Source organism: Chiloscyllium punctatum, chromosome 9 (assembly GCF_047496795.1).
Source record: "Chiloscyllium punctatum isolate Juve2018m chromosome 9, sChiPun1.3, whole genome shotgun sequence".
Lineage (NCBI taxonomy): Eukaryota > Metazoa > Chordata > Chondrichthyes > Orectolobiformes > Hemiscylliidae > Chiloscyllium > Chiloscyllium punctatum.
In genome coordinates this window covers 74,788,916-74,807,571 of record NC_092747.1, presented here as the reverse complement: position 1 = coordinate 74,807,571, position 18,656 = coordinate 74,788,916, and the positions used below count along the sequence as shown (strand labels likewise).

The window sequence follows — 18,656 nt, the reverse complement described above, 5'->3', positions numbered from 1 at the left end:
TGAAAAAAACCCAAGACCTCACAGCTATTTATTCCAATGGTTTCGGTAGATTGCTCAGTGCCTCTGCCTTACAGCCTCTCTTTAAAAAAAAAACCCAGGACATATATTACATTCCCTCTAAGCATGCAAACATTCAGTCTGTTTATTCCCGCCACTGAACGCTTCCGTTTTTCTTTATCAAAGTTATGACAATGCATTGACAATTGTGTTCTCTTGTCCTGCCACATGTATAACGTTCAAATTGAGCAATTGCAATAATAAGCTCCATCAAAGCAGTTTGGAATTTTTGTCCTTAAATTTCTCCAAAATATTTAATTTATAAATAAAAATAAAAATTTATGATCAGTAGGTAGAATTGTCTCAGGCATATTACTGGAAATATAAATGTTGAAATGTTGTCACACCAAATCCAAGCTCAAGGTTTCTTTTTTAATCATGAAGTATTTCCATTGATGATCATTTAATTTTCAGAAAAAATGCCCAATAGGACTTTCAATCTTCTTATTATCTTCTTGTAAGAGTAGAGCACCAACACCCACATCACTCGCATCAATAGTCAAGTTCAATGGCTTTGCTTGATTTAAGTGGGGCTAACATAAACACAACTTTCAGGCTGTCAAATGCCTTCTGAGAGACTCCTGTCCACTAAAATTTTCTGTACTTCTTCAGTAAGTCAGTCAGTGGAACAACTACACTGCTAAAATTTGGGACGAGCTTCTGACAAAAACCATTCAATCCCAGGAATTGTAGTACTACCCTCTTTGATGGTTGGGAAACTCCCCAGTAACCTTTGTTTTCATATCCTGTGGGGCCATCTGTCCAGATCCAATGACATGGCTCAGAAAAGTGATTAGATTACTTACAGTGTGGAAACAGGCCCTTCGGCCCAACAAGTCCACACCGACCCTCCAAAGAGCAACCCACCCAGACCCATTTCCTTACATTTACCCCTTCATCTAACACTACGGGCAATTTAGCATGGCCAATTCACCTAACCTGCACATCTTTGGACTGTGGGAGGAAACCGGAGCACCCGGAGGAAACCCACGCAGACACGGGGAGAATGTGCAAACTCCACACCGACAGTTGCCTGAGGCAGGAATTGAACCCAGGTCTTTGGCACTGTGAGGCAGCAGTGCTAATCACTGATCCATCGTGCCGTTGGTCTAAAAAAGTGAGCCATGTGAACTCACTCTTAGACAGATTTATCACCAAGCCTGCCTCCCGAAGCTGATCAAGCAATTCTGATAGATGCTGCAAATATTTCTTCCATGTGTGACTAAAAATTAGCAGGTCGTCGATGTACACCACACAATTGGGTAATCTAGAAATTACTTCATTGGTTAACTTTGAAATGTGGCTGGCGCATTTTTCATATCAAATGGCATGACCTTGAATTGATATAGTCCATTTGGTGTCATGAAAGCTGAAATTGTCTTTTGCTCTTTCAGATAAAGGTACCTGCCAGTATCTTGTTGGAAATATAAGTTGCTTGCCCTACCTTCTCAATGCGGTCTTCCGAATGCGGAATAGGATATGAATCAGATTTTGTAACTTCATTGATTTTGCATTCATCCATTCATTGGTTAACATCTGGTTTTAGCAGTAATAATATGGGTGAGCTCCAGTTGCTACAACTCACCGATTTATGTTGTCTTTTGAGTGTGCATTTAATCTCTGTTTGAACCTGTGCCAACTTTAGAGGGTTAAGTCTAGGAATGTTGTTATAGGAAAGGTTAACAACATTTCCTATACCTACATAATGCATAATTAGATGAGTACTTATTCCCTCATAATTCCCCATGTGATTATAATACTGTCAGGTCATTTTGATTTTCGTCTAGAAGTTAACTCAATAATTTATCCCGATTTTTGAGAACTTCCTCATTGTCCAATTGAATTTGAGGAATGTCCAATTCAGAATCATCTTACCTTGGTTCTTCACTCTGTGTTGTAACCAGTAACCCATTCTCCTTTTTGCTTTCCTTCCCAGTCAAAGTACCACTTGACACATACACACAGTTTTCTGTATATCTAGTGTTCTTATCAAATAGTTCACCTTTTGATTTGATAAAGACCACTAAACCTCACTTTTAAAGTGTCACCTCCTGGAAGTAACACTAATCCTATAACTGCACCAATAACGTTGCAGATTTTTGATGCCACCACTCCTTGCAATTCTGAATGGTACACATTGGATTTGAATGGTTTTAGTCCTAAGCTTTCCATAACTTCCTTGAATAATTTTGATGTAAAATTTGACCCTAAATCTGATTATATCTTTGTGTGTAGTTCACATCAAGTGGAAAATTTGAGTAACTCTTCTACAATCCTTTTAGCCATGATATTGAGTAGTGGAATGGCTTCTGGAAATCTAGTGGGCACATCCATTATGGTCAGCAAATACTGATTCCCACTTTTTGTTTTAGTTAGGGTCCTATGCACTCAATTAAGACTCTTGTAAAAGGTTCCTCAATTGCAGAAATAGATATTAAAGGTGTTGGTTTTATCTCTGTTTGAGCTTTTCCCAATTATCTGACACATATGACAGGCCCGGCCAAATTCAATCATATTCTTATGCAGTCCAGGCCAATAAACATGTTTTTGTATTTTGGCTTGAGTTTTCCTTACTCCCAAATGAGCTCATACTGGTAATTTTGCAGTATCCCTTTTCTGTACTCCACCGGTAAAACAACTTAGTGAACATCTGTCCATTTTTCATCCATTTGAATGCACATTTCCTCATCAAGATGTTTTTTTAAAAATAGTAAACATTCTGGGATACACTCAGATTCTTCTTCAGTGTATGCTTTTTGATACAACTGCTTCCGATTCCATCTTTCTGTTGTAATTCACTTAATTTTTCTGAATTAAAAATATCCACTTTGTCCTTCACCTGTTTGTTTTTTCTCAACCATTTGATGAAACATGATCTCTTATAATTATACTTCAACTTCTTTATCTTTATCCTTTAATTTGTCCTCCTGATTTAACCTGTGCTTTGTGACCTTTTTATTCACACAGTTAGGAAATAATCCCAGGATATACTTCCTGTAACATCTCAGTTGCCTGATGTATTTCTGGCTTTTCAACCACAGTAGGTATCACTCCTATCTGTAATCCAGCTATATCATGACCAAGGATAAATGGTATTCTTGGAATTCACCAAACTCTCCAACCTCGCTTCATGTAATGGAGCACTTCTCATCTCACTGTGAATTCCATATATTACTATTTTTTCTGGCAAAAGTCCTTCTGAGTTACATATTGTCTCAGCTCTTACTATCAACGATTGACCTGCTCCCATATTTCTTAAAATTTTAATTTCTTAACTGCTCCTCCTGGCATAGACAAGTAAATTCTTCTCAACCAGTCCCTGATCAGGTTGTACATTATAATGCATTCAATTTCTTTTTAGCTTCCACTGTATTTTCCTTTAATATTTCAAAAGAGCTCACTGGCTTATCCTGTTTTCCCACATCTTTCTTCCCATTGCTTTTTCTAAGTGACCCACGCTGCGACTTCATGTGGCCCACTTTATTGCAGTGAAAACACCTGAACTTTTTTTAACTTCTCTTTTTCCCCCTATGGATTTCCTTTTTACCCTGTGGTAAACTGTCCTTACTATCTTCAATAAGATCTCCTTTTCCCTTAGTACCTAAGAATTTCTCTATCCACAATTTATTTTCCTCACATATTGACATTGATGTTGAAAGCCAAACTTTTATTTATGATTCAACTCATAACTACCAAGCATTTCTGCTGCTAATCTTGCAGTTTTAACTCTTTGATCTTCCACATGAGGTCTCAGTCTTCAGGAAGTGAATTTTTGACCTCCTCCAGAATAATTGTCTTGAAAAGAGTATCATATATTTGATCCAATTTCAATGCCCTTATCCACCTATCAAAATTACTTTGATCCTTTCTAACTCAATGTATGTTTGACCAGGTTCCCTCCTTAGGTTCCTGAAACATTGTCTGCAGGCAGGTAAAAACAGTGACTGCTGATGCTGGAAACCAGATTCTGGATTAGAGTGGTGCTGGAAAAGCACAGCAGTTCAGGCAGCATCCGAGGAGCAGTAAAATTGACGTTTTGGACAAAAGCCCTTCATCAGGAATAGAGGCAGAGAGCCTGAAAGGTGGAGCGATTAAATGCGAGGAGAGTGGGAGTGGGGAGAAAGTAGCATACAGAACAATAGGTGAGTGGGGGAGGGGTTGAAGGTGATAGGTCATGGGGGAGGGTGGAGTGGATAGGTGGAAAAGAAGATAGGCAGGTAGGACAAGTCATGGGGACAGTGCTGAGCTGGAAGTTTGGAACTGGGTTGAGGTGGAGGAAGGGGAAATGAGGAAACTGTTGAAGTCCACATTAATGCCCTGGGGTTGAAGTGTTCCAAGGCGGAAGATGAGGCGTTCTTCCTCCAGGCGTCTGGTGGTGAGGGAGCTCCAGGGCCTGCATGTCCTCGGCAGAGTGGGAGGGGGAGTTGAAATGATGGGTCACAGGGTGGTGTGGTTGATTGGTGCGGGTGTCCCAGAGATGTTCCCTAAAACGCTCTGCTAGGAGGCGTCCAGTCTCCCCAATGTAGAGGAGACCGCATCGGGAGGAATGGATACAATAAATGATATTGGTGGATGTGCAGGTAAAACTTTGGATGTGGAAGTCTCCTTTACGGCCTTGGATGGAGGTGAGGGAGGAGGTGTGGGCGCAGGTTTTGCAATTCCTGCGGTGGCAGGGGAAGGTGCCAGGATGGGAGGGTGGGTTGTAGGGGGGCATGGACCTGACCAGGTAGTCACAGAGGGAACGGTCTAAGTGGAAAGGGGTGGGGAGGGAAATATATCCCTGGGGTCCGTTTGGAGGTGGCGGAAATGTCGGTGTGTGATTTAGTTTATGCAAAGGTTGGTAGGGTGGAAGGTGAGCACGATGGGCGTTCTGTCCTTGTTACGGTTGGAGGAGTGGGGTCTGAGGGTGGAAGTGTGGGACGTGGACGAGATGCGTTGGAAGACATCTTTAACCACGTGGGAAGGGAAATTGCGATCTTTAAAGAAGGAGGCCATCTGGTATGTTCTGTGGTGGAATTGGTCCTCCTGGGAGCAGATACGGCGGAGGCAGAGGAATTGGGAATACGGGATGGCATTTTTGCAGGAGTTAGGGTGTGAAGAGGTGTAATCCAGGTAGCTGTGGGAGTTGGTGGGTTTGTAAAATATTGTCAGTGTCAAGTCGGTCGTTATTAATGGAGATGGAGAGGTCCAGGAAGGGGAGGGAGGTGTCAGAGATGGTCCAAGTAAATTTAAGGTCAGGGTGGAATGTGTTGGTGAAGTTGATGAATTGCTCAACCTCCTCGCGGGAGCACGGGGTGGCGCTGATGCAATCATCAATGTAGCGGAGGAAGAGGTGGGGAGTGGTGCCGGTGTAATTACGGAAGATGGACTGTTCTACGTAGCCAACAAAGAGACAGGCATAGCTGGGGCCCATATGGGTGCCCATGGCTACCCCTTTGGTCTGGAGGAAGTGGGAGGATTCGAAGGATTCCAATAAAAAAACAGGCATAGCTGGGGCCTATATGGGTGCCCATGGCTACCCCTTTGGTCTGGACTGCATCGGCGTCACTTCATGCTCCCGCAAGGAGGTTGAGCAATTCATCAACTTCACCAACGCATTCCACCCTAAACTTAAATTTACCTGGATCATCACTGACACCTCCCTCCCCTTCCTGGACCTTTCCATCTCCATTAATGACAACCGATTTGACACCGACATTTTTTACAAACCCACCAACTCCCACAGCGACCTGGATTATACCTCTTCCCACCCTACCTCCTGCAAAAATGCCATCCCGTATTCCCAATTCCTCTGCCTCCGCCGTATCTGCTCCCAGGAGGACCATTTCCACCACAGAACACACCAGATGGCCTCCTTCTTTAGAGACCGCAATTTCCCTTCCCACATGGTTAAAGATGCCCTCCAACACATCTCGTGCACATCCCGCACCTTCGCCCTCAGACCCCACCCCTCCAACCGTAACAAGGATAGGACGCCCCTGGTGCTCACCTTCTACCCTACCAACCTTCACATAAACCAAATCATCCGCCAACATTTCCGCCACCTCCAAACGGACCCCAGGGATATATTTCCCTTCCTACCCCTTTCCGCCTTCCGCAAAGACCGTTCCCTCCGTGACTACCTGGTCAGGTCCATGCCCCCCCTACAACCCACCCTCCCATCCTGGCACCTTCCCCTGCCACCACAGGGATTGCAAAACCTGTGCCCACCTCCTCCCTCACCTCCATCCAAGGCCGTAAAGGAGACTCCCACATCCATCAAAGTTTTACCTGCACATCCACCAATATCATTTATTGTATCCGCTGCTCCCGATGTGGTCTCCTCTACATTGGGGAGACTGGGCGCCTCCTAGCAGAGCGTTTTAGGGAACATCTCCGAGATACCCGCACCAATCAACCACACAGCCCTGTGGCCCAACATTTCAACTCCCCCTCCCACTCTGCCGAGGACATGGAGGTCCTGGGCTTCCTTCACCGCCGCTCCCTCACCACCAGACGCTTGGAGGAAGAACGCCTCATCTTCCGCCTCGGAATACTTCAACCCCAGGACATCAATGTGGACTTTAACAGTATCCTCATTTCCCCTTCCCTCACCTCACCCCAGTTCCAAACTTCCAGTTCAGCACTGTCCCCATGACTTGTCCTACCTGTCTATCTTCTTTTCCACCTATCCACTCCACCCTCCCCCATGACCTATCACGTTCATCCCCTCCCCCACTCACCTATTGTACTCGATGCTACTTTCTCCCCAACCGCACACTCTTCTCATTTATCTCTCCACCCTTCAGGTTCACATTGTCTGCAGGCATCTGGCACTAGCTCATGTGCAGTTAAGGTGGCATTTTTCACCTCATTATACTCAAGATATCTCCTCTGATAGTGATGCAAATACCTCATTAGCTCTACTTACCAACTTTGTTCGGATCAACAATACCCACGTGGTCACTGACCATTTCATTTGTTTAGCCACTTGCTGAAATGAAAAGGCTTCTACATCTTTCTTGTCGAGCCTTAGCAACACTTGAACATATTTAAACAGATTCCCATCAGGTCTTTGGCTACATGGGCTTGCTCTTCCTCACTGTCCTCCTCACTAAGCCCACGTTCTTCATTCACCCCTGCCCTTTTAAGTCCACTTTCTTCTTAAATTGCCAACTTATGAAGATCAGACTCTCTGTCTTTCTGCTTTTCGTTTCTTCCTTTATTCTGCAATGGTCTTCCTCTCTTTTTCTAATGCTACGGCTATTGTTTCCTTTATCCTCTACTTTTAGTCATCATGCAAACTGTTTCATTTAATTTTTCTCTTTCTTTTGCATGTAATTCAAGTGGCTTCATTTGCAACTGAATTTTAGTCTTTTCCAAAAATTCTAATGGCATTTACAGCCATTTACAGTAAATGTTGAGCTATTACTGCAATTACCTCCTTTTCGCAAGGACAAAGGCAACCCCAGCTCTAGCTGGTCTGCCACTTTCAAAAATTGTGCCTTGCTCACTTTCTGTAAAACTCCAGGACTGACTTCTTTCACCCCCAGAAAACTCTTAGTGACCGAAAGGGCCATTACTTCACAAGGTACACTCTGTTTAAACTAACCAGATTCAACACGTGAAACACAAGACATTAACACTTACCATTCGAGCTCAATAATCCTAAACTCAACCTGGCATTAGAGATTTTGATCCTGACCAGACCCCCTTAAAATATTTTAGGAAGATAACCTCGACCCTGATGTTTTCTTATTTTAAAGGCCAATTTAACATGCTGTGTTCTAGATGCAATTTGATTGGTCAAACTACTGGACTTTAAGCGAAATAGAATTTATTTAAACACTATAGTTAAAATATCACACAAGAAGGAAGACCTTGGAATAACTTAATTCTATTGGAATACCTAACAGAATAATAGATACAGTAACTACAACTAATTAATGGTTCAAATATAGTAACATCACATAACCATAGGCTCTGGCAAAAAGGCAAGTTCATAAAAACAGTTTTTGTCTCACATGCAACCTAGCAAACTAGGAAGAGAGCCTCTAGTTTTTGGCTATAATTGAGAGAAGGAAAAGAAGCTTCCACTTTTTTAAGCCCACAACAACAACTGCTTAAAATTAAACCAAAAATCTAAATAAAACCTATAAATGCTAGTCTGTGAGTGCTGGTCACACCCATCCAGGTGCTTCTACTGTTCCAACATTTTAAAAAGAAAACCTCATGGCCTCACAGGCTGTTTACCCTAGTGGCTTTGGTAGATGGCTTGGACCTCTCCCTTACAACCTCTCTTCACAAAAAAAAGGACAAAATGACCTCTTGAAAGACAGCATTGTCACAATTCTGGCAACAAATGCCAAAACCACCTTGGACGTAAGCTCCGTTGCGACTGCTTCAATGATGGTGAGCATGGTCTCTTCCATAAGGGTAAGGAACATGCATCCATGCTTTTTCGCACTGGCAAAGATGCTGCAACCTGCAATTATAAGACCATAAGACGTAGGAGCGGAAGTAAGACCATTCGGCCCATCGAGTCCACACCGCCATTCAATCATGGCTGATGGCTATTTCAATTCCACTTACCCGCATTCTCCCCATAGCCCTTAATTCCTTGTGACATCAAGAATTTATCAATCTCTGCCTTGAAGACATTTAGCGTCCCAGCCTCCACTGCACTCTGTGGCAATGAATTCCACAGGCCCACCACTCTCTGGCTGAAGAAATGTCTCAGCATTTCTGTTCTGAATTTACCCCCTCTAATTCTAAGGCTGTGTTCACGGGTCCTAGTCTCCTCGCCTAACGGAAACAATTTCCTAGCGTCCACCCTTTCCAAGCCATGTATTATATTGTAAGTTTCTATTAGATCTCCCTTTAATCTTCTAAACTCCAATGAATACAGTCCCAGAATCCTCAGCCGTTCCTCATATGTTAGACCCACCATTCCAGGGATCATCCGTGTGACTCTCCGCTGGACACGTTCCAGTGCCAGTATGTCCTTCCTGAGGTGTGGGGACCAAAACTGGACACAGTACTCCAAATGGGGCTAACCAGAGCTTTATAAAGTCTCAGTAGCACAACGGTGCTTTTATATACCAACCCTCTTGAGATAAATGACAACATTGCATTCGCTTTCTTAATCATGGTCTCAACCTGCATGTTTACCTTTAGAGAATCCTCAACTAGCACTCCCAGATCCCTTTGTACTTTGACTTTACGAATTTTCTCACCGTTTAGAAAGTAGTCCATGCTTGTATTCTTTTTTCCAAAGTGCAAGACCTCGCCTTTGCTCACATTGAATTCCATCAGCCATTTCCTGGACCACTCTCCCAAACTGTCTAGATCCTTCTGCAACCTCCCCACTTCCTCAGTACTACCTGCCTGTCCACCTAACTGTATCATCGGCAAACTTCACTAGAATGCCCCCAGTCCCTTCATCCGGATCATTAATATATAATGTGAACAGCTGCGGCCCCAACACTGAACCCTGCAGGACACCACTTGTCACCGGCTGCCATTCCGAAAAAGAACTAACTCTCTGCCTTCTGTTAGACAGCCAATCCTCAATCCATACCAGTAGCTCACCTTGAACACCATGAGCCCTCACATTGCTCAGCAGCTTCCTGTGTGGAACCTTATCAAAGGCCTTATGGAAGTCTAGGTAGGCCACATCCACTGCGTTTCCCTGGTCTAACCTACTTGTCATCTCTTCAAAGAATTTCAACAGTTTGTCAGGCACGACCTCCCCTTACTAAATCCACGTTGACTTGTTCTAATCTGACCCTGCTCTTCCAAGAAGTTAGAAACCTCATCCTTAATGATGGATTCTAGAATTTTACCAACAACCGAGGTTAGGCTAATTGGCCTATAATTTTCCATCTTTTGTCTTGATCCAATTATGCTATATCTTGGCCTGCAGGAAGAGTCAAATGTGTCATTGAATCTGATGCAACATGCATGTGTGATGTCTGTTGTAGTTGCAAAGCTGGCAGTGTATAAATGTATGGGATGTTGGTGCCAAATATGTAAAGGTCAAGTGAAGCCACAGTTTGCACGTTAGTTATGAGTTGTGCTTAATCAAGAGTATATTGTCAGGAAAGTGAGAGGGCTGTGGTGCATTCAGCTGTGTCTGAAGCTTGTGGTTCATTTGTGGATTTGAGGATATACCATATAGTGCATTGACTTGTGTGATATCATTGAATTCTTACAGTACTCTACCCATATCCGTGGGCTCTACTACTACCATTTATTGTGATGGTGTCAGTTCCTATTGTGTTTGCTGTGTCTGTTGTGAAGGACTACCTGATTCCTTGAAGATAGAGAGCCTGTCTCCTATATCAAGGCTTTTTTTGCTGTCTCCACAAACTTTGTCTGCCCCTTAGCATCGTCCTTTTTTTCCTGCTGTTCAAACAGGAAGTTCCCTAAGCTGCTTACAGCACATGCTGCAGCCTGAATTACACATCGCTGTTAGGAGGTGCAGGATGACTTTGATAGTTCAGTTACCTGGATGCCTGATTTGCGATGCAGAATGATGCCAGCTGCACTGGTTGGTTTTCTGCATGGGGTGGGGTGACCATGAGGGTTCACCCTCTTAACCTTGGCCCTCATGTGAGGCATCGTGACCCTCCGGTTAAACTCCACCAGTCAGGTCTGTCTAATGAAAGAACAGCCTTATCGTTTGGGGGGCTATAGTAACTTTACCTGTGACTTTAGTAGTAGTAGGCAAACTTTAGACAGTGCTCATCTTGCATGAACTGGTCCACTGGAAACATTAAATAGCACATGTAGCTCTCAGCTGCAGTTTACGATTGTTAAAATTAGCAGAAAATGAACATACAACATACAAATTAGGGGCACAAGTAGGCCTTTTGGCTCCTCAAGTCTGCTGCTTCTTTCAATAAGGTCATAGATGATCTGTTTGTCTTGAATTACACATTCCCATCTACACCTGATAACATTTTATTTTGTTGCTTTACAAAGTCTACTCAACCTTAAGTGTTCAGTGAATTCCCCTCCTTTTTGCATTCCATTAGCGTTTGCAATCACTGCCATAAATGCATAACAGCTTTCTGTGACTTTGTGCACTTGGAACAACTAGATCCCTTTGCAGCTTGGAACGCTGTAATTGTTCTCCAATCTATGTGATACTCTTCTTTATTCTTTGTGACAAAGTAAACAATTTCATCTTTTCCCAAATTTATACTCTGTCACATTTTTGCCCACTTACTCATCTATTTGTATCCATCTGCAATTTCCTTATGTCCACTTCACAACGAAATTTCCAAGTTTGTGTCTTCTGCAAACTTAGTTACCAGCCTTTGTTACACACATCTAAGTCATTGAACATAGATCATAGAATACTACATCACACAATGATGCCAGATTAAACTAATCCCTCCTGTCTGCCCTTGGTCCATCTCCTCCCACTCCTCCCTTGCATGTTTATGTGCTTATCTAAAAGTTCCTAAGTTGCCCCTATTGTACCTGTCTCTAGCACCACCCTGGCAGCGCATTTCAGACTCCTACCACTCACTGTGTAAATAACTTGCCCCTTACATCTTCATAGAATTTTCCTCCTCTCACCTTAAGTGCATGACCCTGGGTATTAGACATTTGAACTCTGGGAAAAGGATTTTGACCATCAACTTTATCTATGCATCTCATAATTTTATAGACTTCTATCAAGTCTCCACTCAGCCTCCACTGCTCCAGAGAAAACATGCTGCATTTTCCTAGTCTCTCCTTATAGTCTACTATGAGGGACCTTGTTGAAAGCCTTACTAAAATCCATGTAAATAACATGTGTATGACTCTATGACTAAAAAAGGTTAAAAAGAATGTCAAGGCATTCTATACATACATTAAAAAACAAGAGGACAACAAGGGAGAAGGTTGGACTATTCAAGGATAAAGGAAGGAACTTGTGCTTGGGGTCCGAAGATGTGGGCGAGATCCTAAATGAGTACCTTGTGTCAGTATTCACCCAGGAGAAAGACATGGAAGATAGTGAGATCGTATGGAGCATGCTGATATGCTAGAGCATTTTGAAATCAAGAAATAAGTGGTGTTGTACCCTCATCCAGCACCCTCGTTACCTCCCCAAAATATTCAATCAAGTAGTAAGACATGACCTGCCCGCATAAAACCATGCTGACTGTCCCTAATTAGGCCATGCTTTTCCAAATGCACATAAATCCTATCCCTAAGAATACTCTCCAGTGGCTTCCCAACAACCAATGTGACACTTGCCGGTCTGTGGTTTCCTGGATTATCCCTATTTCCCTTCTTGAACAGAGGAACAACATTAGAGACTTGCTAGTCATCCAGGACCTCTCCAGTGGCTAGTGAGGATACAAAGATCTTGGTCAAGGGCCCAACAATCTCTTCTCTTGCCTCTCTCAGTAACCTGGGGCCATTGGGCCCTGGGGACTGATCTCAATGTTCTTTAAGAGACACAACACCACTTTTTTTATTGATCTCAAAATGCTCTAGCATATCAGCATACTCCATACTAATCCTCCATATCTTTCTCCTGGGTGAATACTGACACAAGGTACTCATTTAGGATCTCGCCCACATCTTCGGACCCCAAGCACAGTTCCCTACTTTATCCTTGAGTGGTCTGACCTTCTCCCTTGTTATCCTCTTGTTTTTTAATGTATGTATAGAATGCCTTAAGATTCTTTTCAACCTTTCTTAGTCACAGAATCATACAGCACAGGAACAGTCCATGCTGTCTATAATCCCAAACTAAACTAGTCCCACCTGCCTGCTCCTGGCCCATATCCCTCCAAATCTTTCCTATTCATGTACACATCCAAATGTCTTTTAAATTGCAATTGTACATGCATCCACCATTTCCTCAGAAAGCTCATTCCACATGCGAACAGCCCTCTGTATAAAAAAATTTGCTACTCATGTGATTTTTAAATTCTTTTCCTCTCACTTTAAAAATGTCTTGAAATTTCCCATCCTAGGGAAAAGACAATTACCATTAGCTATCTAGACCTCTCATTATTTTATAAATTTCTATCAGGTCACCTCTCAGTCTCTTACACTCCAGTGAAAAAGTCCCAGCCTATCCAGCCTTTCTTTATAACTCAAACCTTCCATATTCGGCAACATCCTTATAAATCTCTACTGAACCTCTGCAGCTTGATAATATCCATGCTGTAACTGCGCAACCAGAACTGGACAAGGTATTCCAGTAGAGACCTCACCAATGTTCTGTACAACCTCAACATGACTTCCCAACTCCTGTACTCAAAGAACTGAGCAATGCCAAACGCCTTTTAAACTACCCTGTCTCTATGTGACGCAAACTTCAAAGATTAATCTACCTGCACCCCAGGTCCCTCTTGTTGTAAAACACTACCAAAGCCCCTACCATTAATTGCTCTCCTAATTCTGCTTCAGTTCATTTCTGCTTCCTTTATATTCTTCACTGGCCCAGTACAATTTTACCTTCAGAAACTTTATGTATGTTGCTTTTTCCCTTTTGACTAAATTCACAACTTCCCACATTGTTGAGTGTTATCGGAATCAAAATGTTTACTCTGTTTTTCTCCACATCTGTTACAGACTTGGTGAGTTTTTCCAGACATTTCTGCTTTTGCTGTAGATTTGCAACACCTGGAGTTCTTTGTTTTCATTGAATGCCTAAAGGAAGCCATTCAACCCATCATGCACCAAAGAGCATGCCACCCAGACCTCCCTCCACCCGATCCATGCAACCCTGAATTTACCATAGCTAATCCACTAGTCTACACATCCCTGGATACTATGGGGCAATTTAGGATAGCTAGTCCACCTAACCTTCATACCTTTGGGCCGTAGGAGAAAACCAGAGCACCAGCAGATACCCATGCAGACACAGGGAGAGTGCAAAGTCCACACACAGATGTCATGTTGCTGTTGTACCGGACATTGGTGAGGCTACTTTTGGAATACGACGTACAGTTCTGGTCATCCTTCTTTAGGAAGGGTATTGTCAAACTTGGAGGTTGCAGAAAAGTCTTTTCATAGGTTGGGGTGCCCAAAACTACATAAGTTTAAGGTGAGGGGGAATGATTTCAAAAAGGACCCGAAGGATGACATTTTCACACAGAGGGTGGTGTGTGTTTGGACTGAGCCACCAGAGGAAATGGTGGAGGCAAGTACAATTGCAACATTTAAAAGGCACTTGGATGGGCATATGAATAGGAAGGGTTTAAAGTGATGTGGTCCAAATTCTGGCAAATGGGACAAGGTCAGATTGGGATGTCTGATCAGCGCAGATGTGTTAGACTGAAGGATCTGTTTTTATGCTGTTTAATTCTATGACTCTAAGCTTGGAATCAAACATTGGTCCCTGGCTCTGTAAGGCAACAGTGCTAATCACTGTACTGCCAATTATTTACTCAATGAGGTTTATTTGGTACGTAAAAGAAGGATTCAAATAAAAAGAATGGAGAAAGTCATTGGACCCTTACATTCTATTTTTTCGAATTTGATTCAGTATATATTGCATCTTAATTTTACTGGAAAATTTTCTTTTTTTTAGGCAGATGCCCTGTGTGCCTTGGATCTTTTGAGCTGTGCTGGATTGGTAAATCATTTTGGTCGGTCATTGTCTGTGGAGAAGACTGACATTAGCCCTGTTCTGATGCAGAAAGGAAATACTAAGCTGGCGCTGTATGGGTTAGGTGAGATTCTTGAGTTTACTCTAAACACAACACTCATGTTTGCTTTAAGAGCATGCATTTTTATTGTTTCTTTTGTGTTTTCTGCAGTACCAAAATTCTTCACATTGAGTTAATTTTAAAGTGTTGAACCTTGCTACATAAACAAATACAGCAGACATTTTCTCTTAAATATTAAATTAAACATTAAAATCTTTGTGGTTTTTTTTGAGATGAGCAGTGGTTCACACCAGCAGATGAACTTGCTCATTAGAATACCTGTGGTTAGGTGGCTCAGCAGTTTGTTCCTGCTTCTGAGCAACCTTGCCAGATGTAACCAGCGCAACCGTACTAGCACAGACTATCCATCTGACAAGGGCAAGTGGCTAATTCAACTCTGTTATGTCCTCACTTAGGTTCAGACTAGTGACACTGCTGGGATGTTCTGAACAGTGAACAGGATCCCTCTTAAGACTACATGTGGAGGCTGAAGAGTAACCTTAGAGGTTTATAAAATCACGAGGGGCATGGATAGGACAAATAGACAACACTTTTTTCTTGCAGTTGGGGAGTGTAGAACTGGAGTGTATAGGTTTAGGGTGAGAGGGGAAAAATTTAAAAGGTACCTAAGCGGCAACTTCTTTATATAGAGGTTGGTGCATGTATGGAATGAGCTACCAGAGGAAGTAATGGAGGCTGGTACAATTCCAGCATTCAAAAACATCTAGATGTATATATGAATAGGAAAGGTTTTGAGGGATATGGGCAAATGGGACTAGATTAGGTTAAGATATGTGTTCGGCATGGACAAGTTGGACAGAAGGGTCTGTTTCAGTGCTGTACATCTCTATTACTCTATGACTATATCAGCTGTTACCTGAATCTGTAATTTTAAAATTTAGCAGATGCTGAGATTTAGAGGAATTATGATTGGGGAGGGGGATAATCAACAAACTATTTTCAAAATGTTTAGTACAATTGTTTGAGTTCAGCACAAGTAATGCTAATCATACAGTGTAGTTGTAGGAATTTAAGAATTGTGATTTAAAAAGTAATGTGCCTTATTTAACTTGAAATCAATTTGGAATTTTGTTAAAATAGTGTGTGTGCTGTATGATTTCATAGGAGCCATCCCAGATGAGCGCCTTTACAGAATGTTTGTAAACAAGCAAGTTACCATGCTTAGGCCAAAGGAAGATGAAGATAGCTGGTTTAACATATTTGTCATTCATCAAAACAGGTAAGAAAAAACAAATAAATGAATGATTTGGTGGAAAATAACATTATCAATCAATTTTAATTGGAAGATTGAATATCATTGCTTGGATTGATGTCTGCATTAATTTAAAAATTCTGGTGTGATATTTCAGAACTTTTCTTGGTGCATTTGTTTATAATTGTGTACTTTGAGAAGTCATTAGGTGACATCGGGGAGTTAAAAAACATATAATGCCAAATGTTATGAAAGAGAAAGCAGTAAAAGCTTTTATTACTCTGATGTGATGGTATTTGGAATGTGAATATCACTGAACCATTAGAAATGCTGGAAAAAACTCCCTTCAAGATAAAATTCTTAATGAAACCTGCCATTAGTAAATTTTGCCATGATCTCTTTAAGAAATTGAGCTGTTGAAGAAACTAATTTAAAAGTGCAAAAATATTTACTTTTGTGTCGGTAGTGCTTTTAAAGAAGTGAATCAGAAATTTTACACTGGTATTGGGAATGTTTGCATTTAAAAATACCTTTTGTAGATGAATATGATATATTTGAATGTTTATACAATTTGTTATTTCCTTAACAGGAGCAAACATGGAGCCACCAATTACATTCCTGAGCAATTTTTGGATGATTTTCTAGACCTTGTTATGTGGGGACATGAACATGAGTGTAAAATAGCTCCAACAAGAAATGAACAGCAGCTGTTCTATGTCTCACAGCCTGGAAGTACAGTTGTTACTTCTCTTTCTCCAGGAGAAGCTGTAAAGAAGTAAATGCCTTTTTACAGTCTACTTTGCTAATCTTATTGTGACATAATTGTAGAGATAGTTGAGAAGCATTTCTCACTGTTAGCAATATATTTTTAAAAGTTTGATATTGATGAGCTGCTCTTGTAATCTATTATTGCAAAAGGTCGAGTTGTAGGCATCTGAGGGATGTTCTCATAATGATTTTGAGAAGAAATTTCAGGATAGGCCCCCAGCAATGATGAAAGAATTATTATATTTGTTTGAATGAAGCTGGTATGATGTGGCTTGCAATCTTTGAGCTGATAATGCTCCGAAAACTTAACTAATTTTCTTCCCATTAAATTAAATCTGTTATCCAGAATTCAAAAAAATGCTGAAGTTGTACTACTAGTGCAGAGATTCATGCACTAAGTATTATAAGAAATTTGGATGTAGCGGTCAGTTTACCAATCCCGTCAGATTTATATGCAGAGTTAATGGTATGCTGTCTAGCAGCATGGATTTTAAACATTCACTTCAATATCTGTTGAATTGCTTTAAAGCCTACATAATTGAGTCATAATTAGGTGAGATCAACATGGATGACATTAATCAGTTTGTTAGTAGTGATATTTATAAGGTTTTATTTCTCTTGATTTACAGACACATTGGACTGTTGCGAATTAAAGGAAAGAAAATGAACATGCGGAAGATTCCTTTGAAAACAGTTCGCCAGTTCTTTATTGAAGATGTCGTCCTTGCAGATTATCCTGATCTGTTTAACCCAGATCATCCCAAAGTCACACAGAAAATAGAGGCTTTCTGTGTAGAGAAGGTAAATCAATAGAATACAGCAAGTCATTTCCCAACCTAAGCCACACTGCAGAAGATGGTGCTGAGCTTATTCTAAGAACTTTTCTCCTAAGATTGCATTTTGTTGGGGGAGCCCTTTAGAATGCTTGCAATCTTCCTAATTTTAGCAGAAGCCTTTGGTTTGACTTATTTTGGCAATGTATGATGCCTGCCATTGGTGATCAGGAACTAGAACAAAGCATAATTGAAATATTTCAAGGAGCTGTGTTAACATGCAGAGTCATTTTCTAATTTAGAAAATAGGAGCTGAAAAATTTGGAATTGATCGTTGATTTTTTTTACCGTACTTCCGTAAAGTGATTCAGTTCTTAATGTTTTTGACTTGGTTCTGCCAAAAATCATTCTTGTTTAGTCAAGGATACTGGTACTAATTATTCTTATTTTTTTCTCTCAATTCCACACTCATTTGCAATAATAATGTAACAGTGTAATAATGTAATCACTTGTCTAAGTATCTTTGGAACCCTAAGCATTTAAGCATGATTAAACCGTATTCTTTACTTTCATTGATGAAATCACTTATTTTAATTGATTTGTAGCAATTGCACTTCATTAAGTTGGTTGATCAAACTCTCTATATATTGATTTTGTGAGTGAAATTATGACAAGCATCCAACTAGTCATATTAATCATTTAAAAAAAAAGAAATAAGAGTATGAGCAAAGAATCTTTTGGGGATTTAGCAAACTTTCGGCAGTGTCATTTCAGCAATGTAAGTTCACCTGGTGGACTGGCAGTTTTTTCTACTGAAGGAGCCCTGGCAATGATGCACAAGATTTTGATATATTCTTATATGCTAAGTATAAATAGATGGGCCTGACACTTGAATTGAAAAGCACAGCAGGCCAGGCAGCATCCAAGGAGCAGGAGAGTCGACGTTTTGGGCATAAGACTTGATCAATCCTGATAAAGGGCTTATGCCAGAAAGGTTGACTTTCCTGCTCTTCGAATGCTGCGTGACCTGCTGTAATTTTCCAGATCCAGACTTCGACTCTTGTCTTCAAGATCTGCAGTCCTCACTTTCTCCTGACATTTGAATTTTTTTGTTATTTTGTTCCCTCAAAGCAACGACAGACTATAAATATTTTCATAAATGACACCAAACATACTATGATAACAGTAATGTATGAAAAT

The 18,656-nt window shown here is 41.2% G+C and overlaps 1 protein-coding gene across 4 annotated transcripts in view; it reads left to right on the top strand.

Annotated features, from left to right (window-relative positions):
• The window catches only part of mre11a (MRE11 homolog A, double strand break repair nuclease), a 111,514-nt gene that overhangs the window by 25,702 nt on the left and 67,156 nt on the right, over window positions 1-18,656 (top strand). For all 4 annotated transcript variants that reach the window (XM_072577826.1, XM_072577828.1, XM_072577825.1 and 1 more), the window contains 4 exons: window positions 14,585-14,726; window positions 15,828-15,942; window positions 16,505-16,690; window positions 17,313-17,484. In XM_072577826.1, the coding sequence (XP_072433927.1) occupies window positions 14,585-14,726; window positions 15,828-15,942; window positions 16,505-16,690; window positions 17,313-17,484 (615 nt within the window). The remainder of the gene's footprint in view (window positions 1-14,584; window positions 14,727-15,827; window positions 15,943-16,504; window positions 16,691-17,312; window positions 17,485-18,656) is intronic.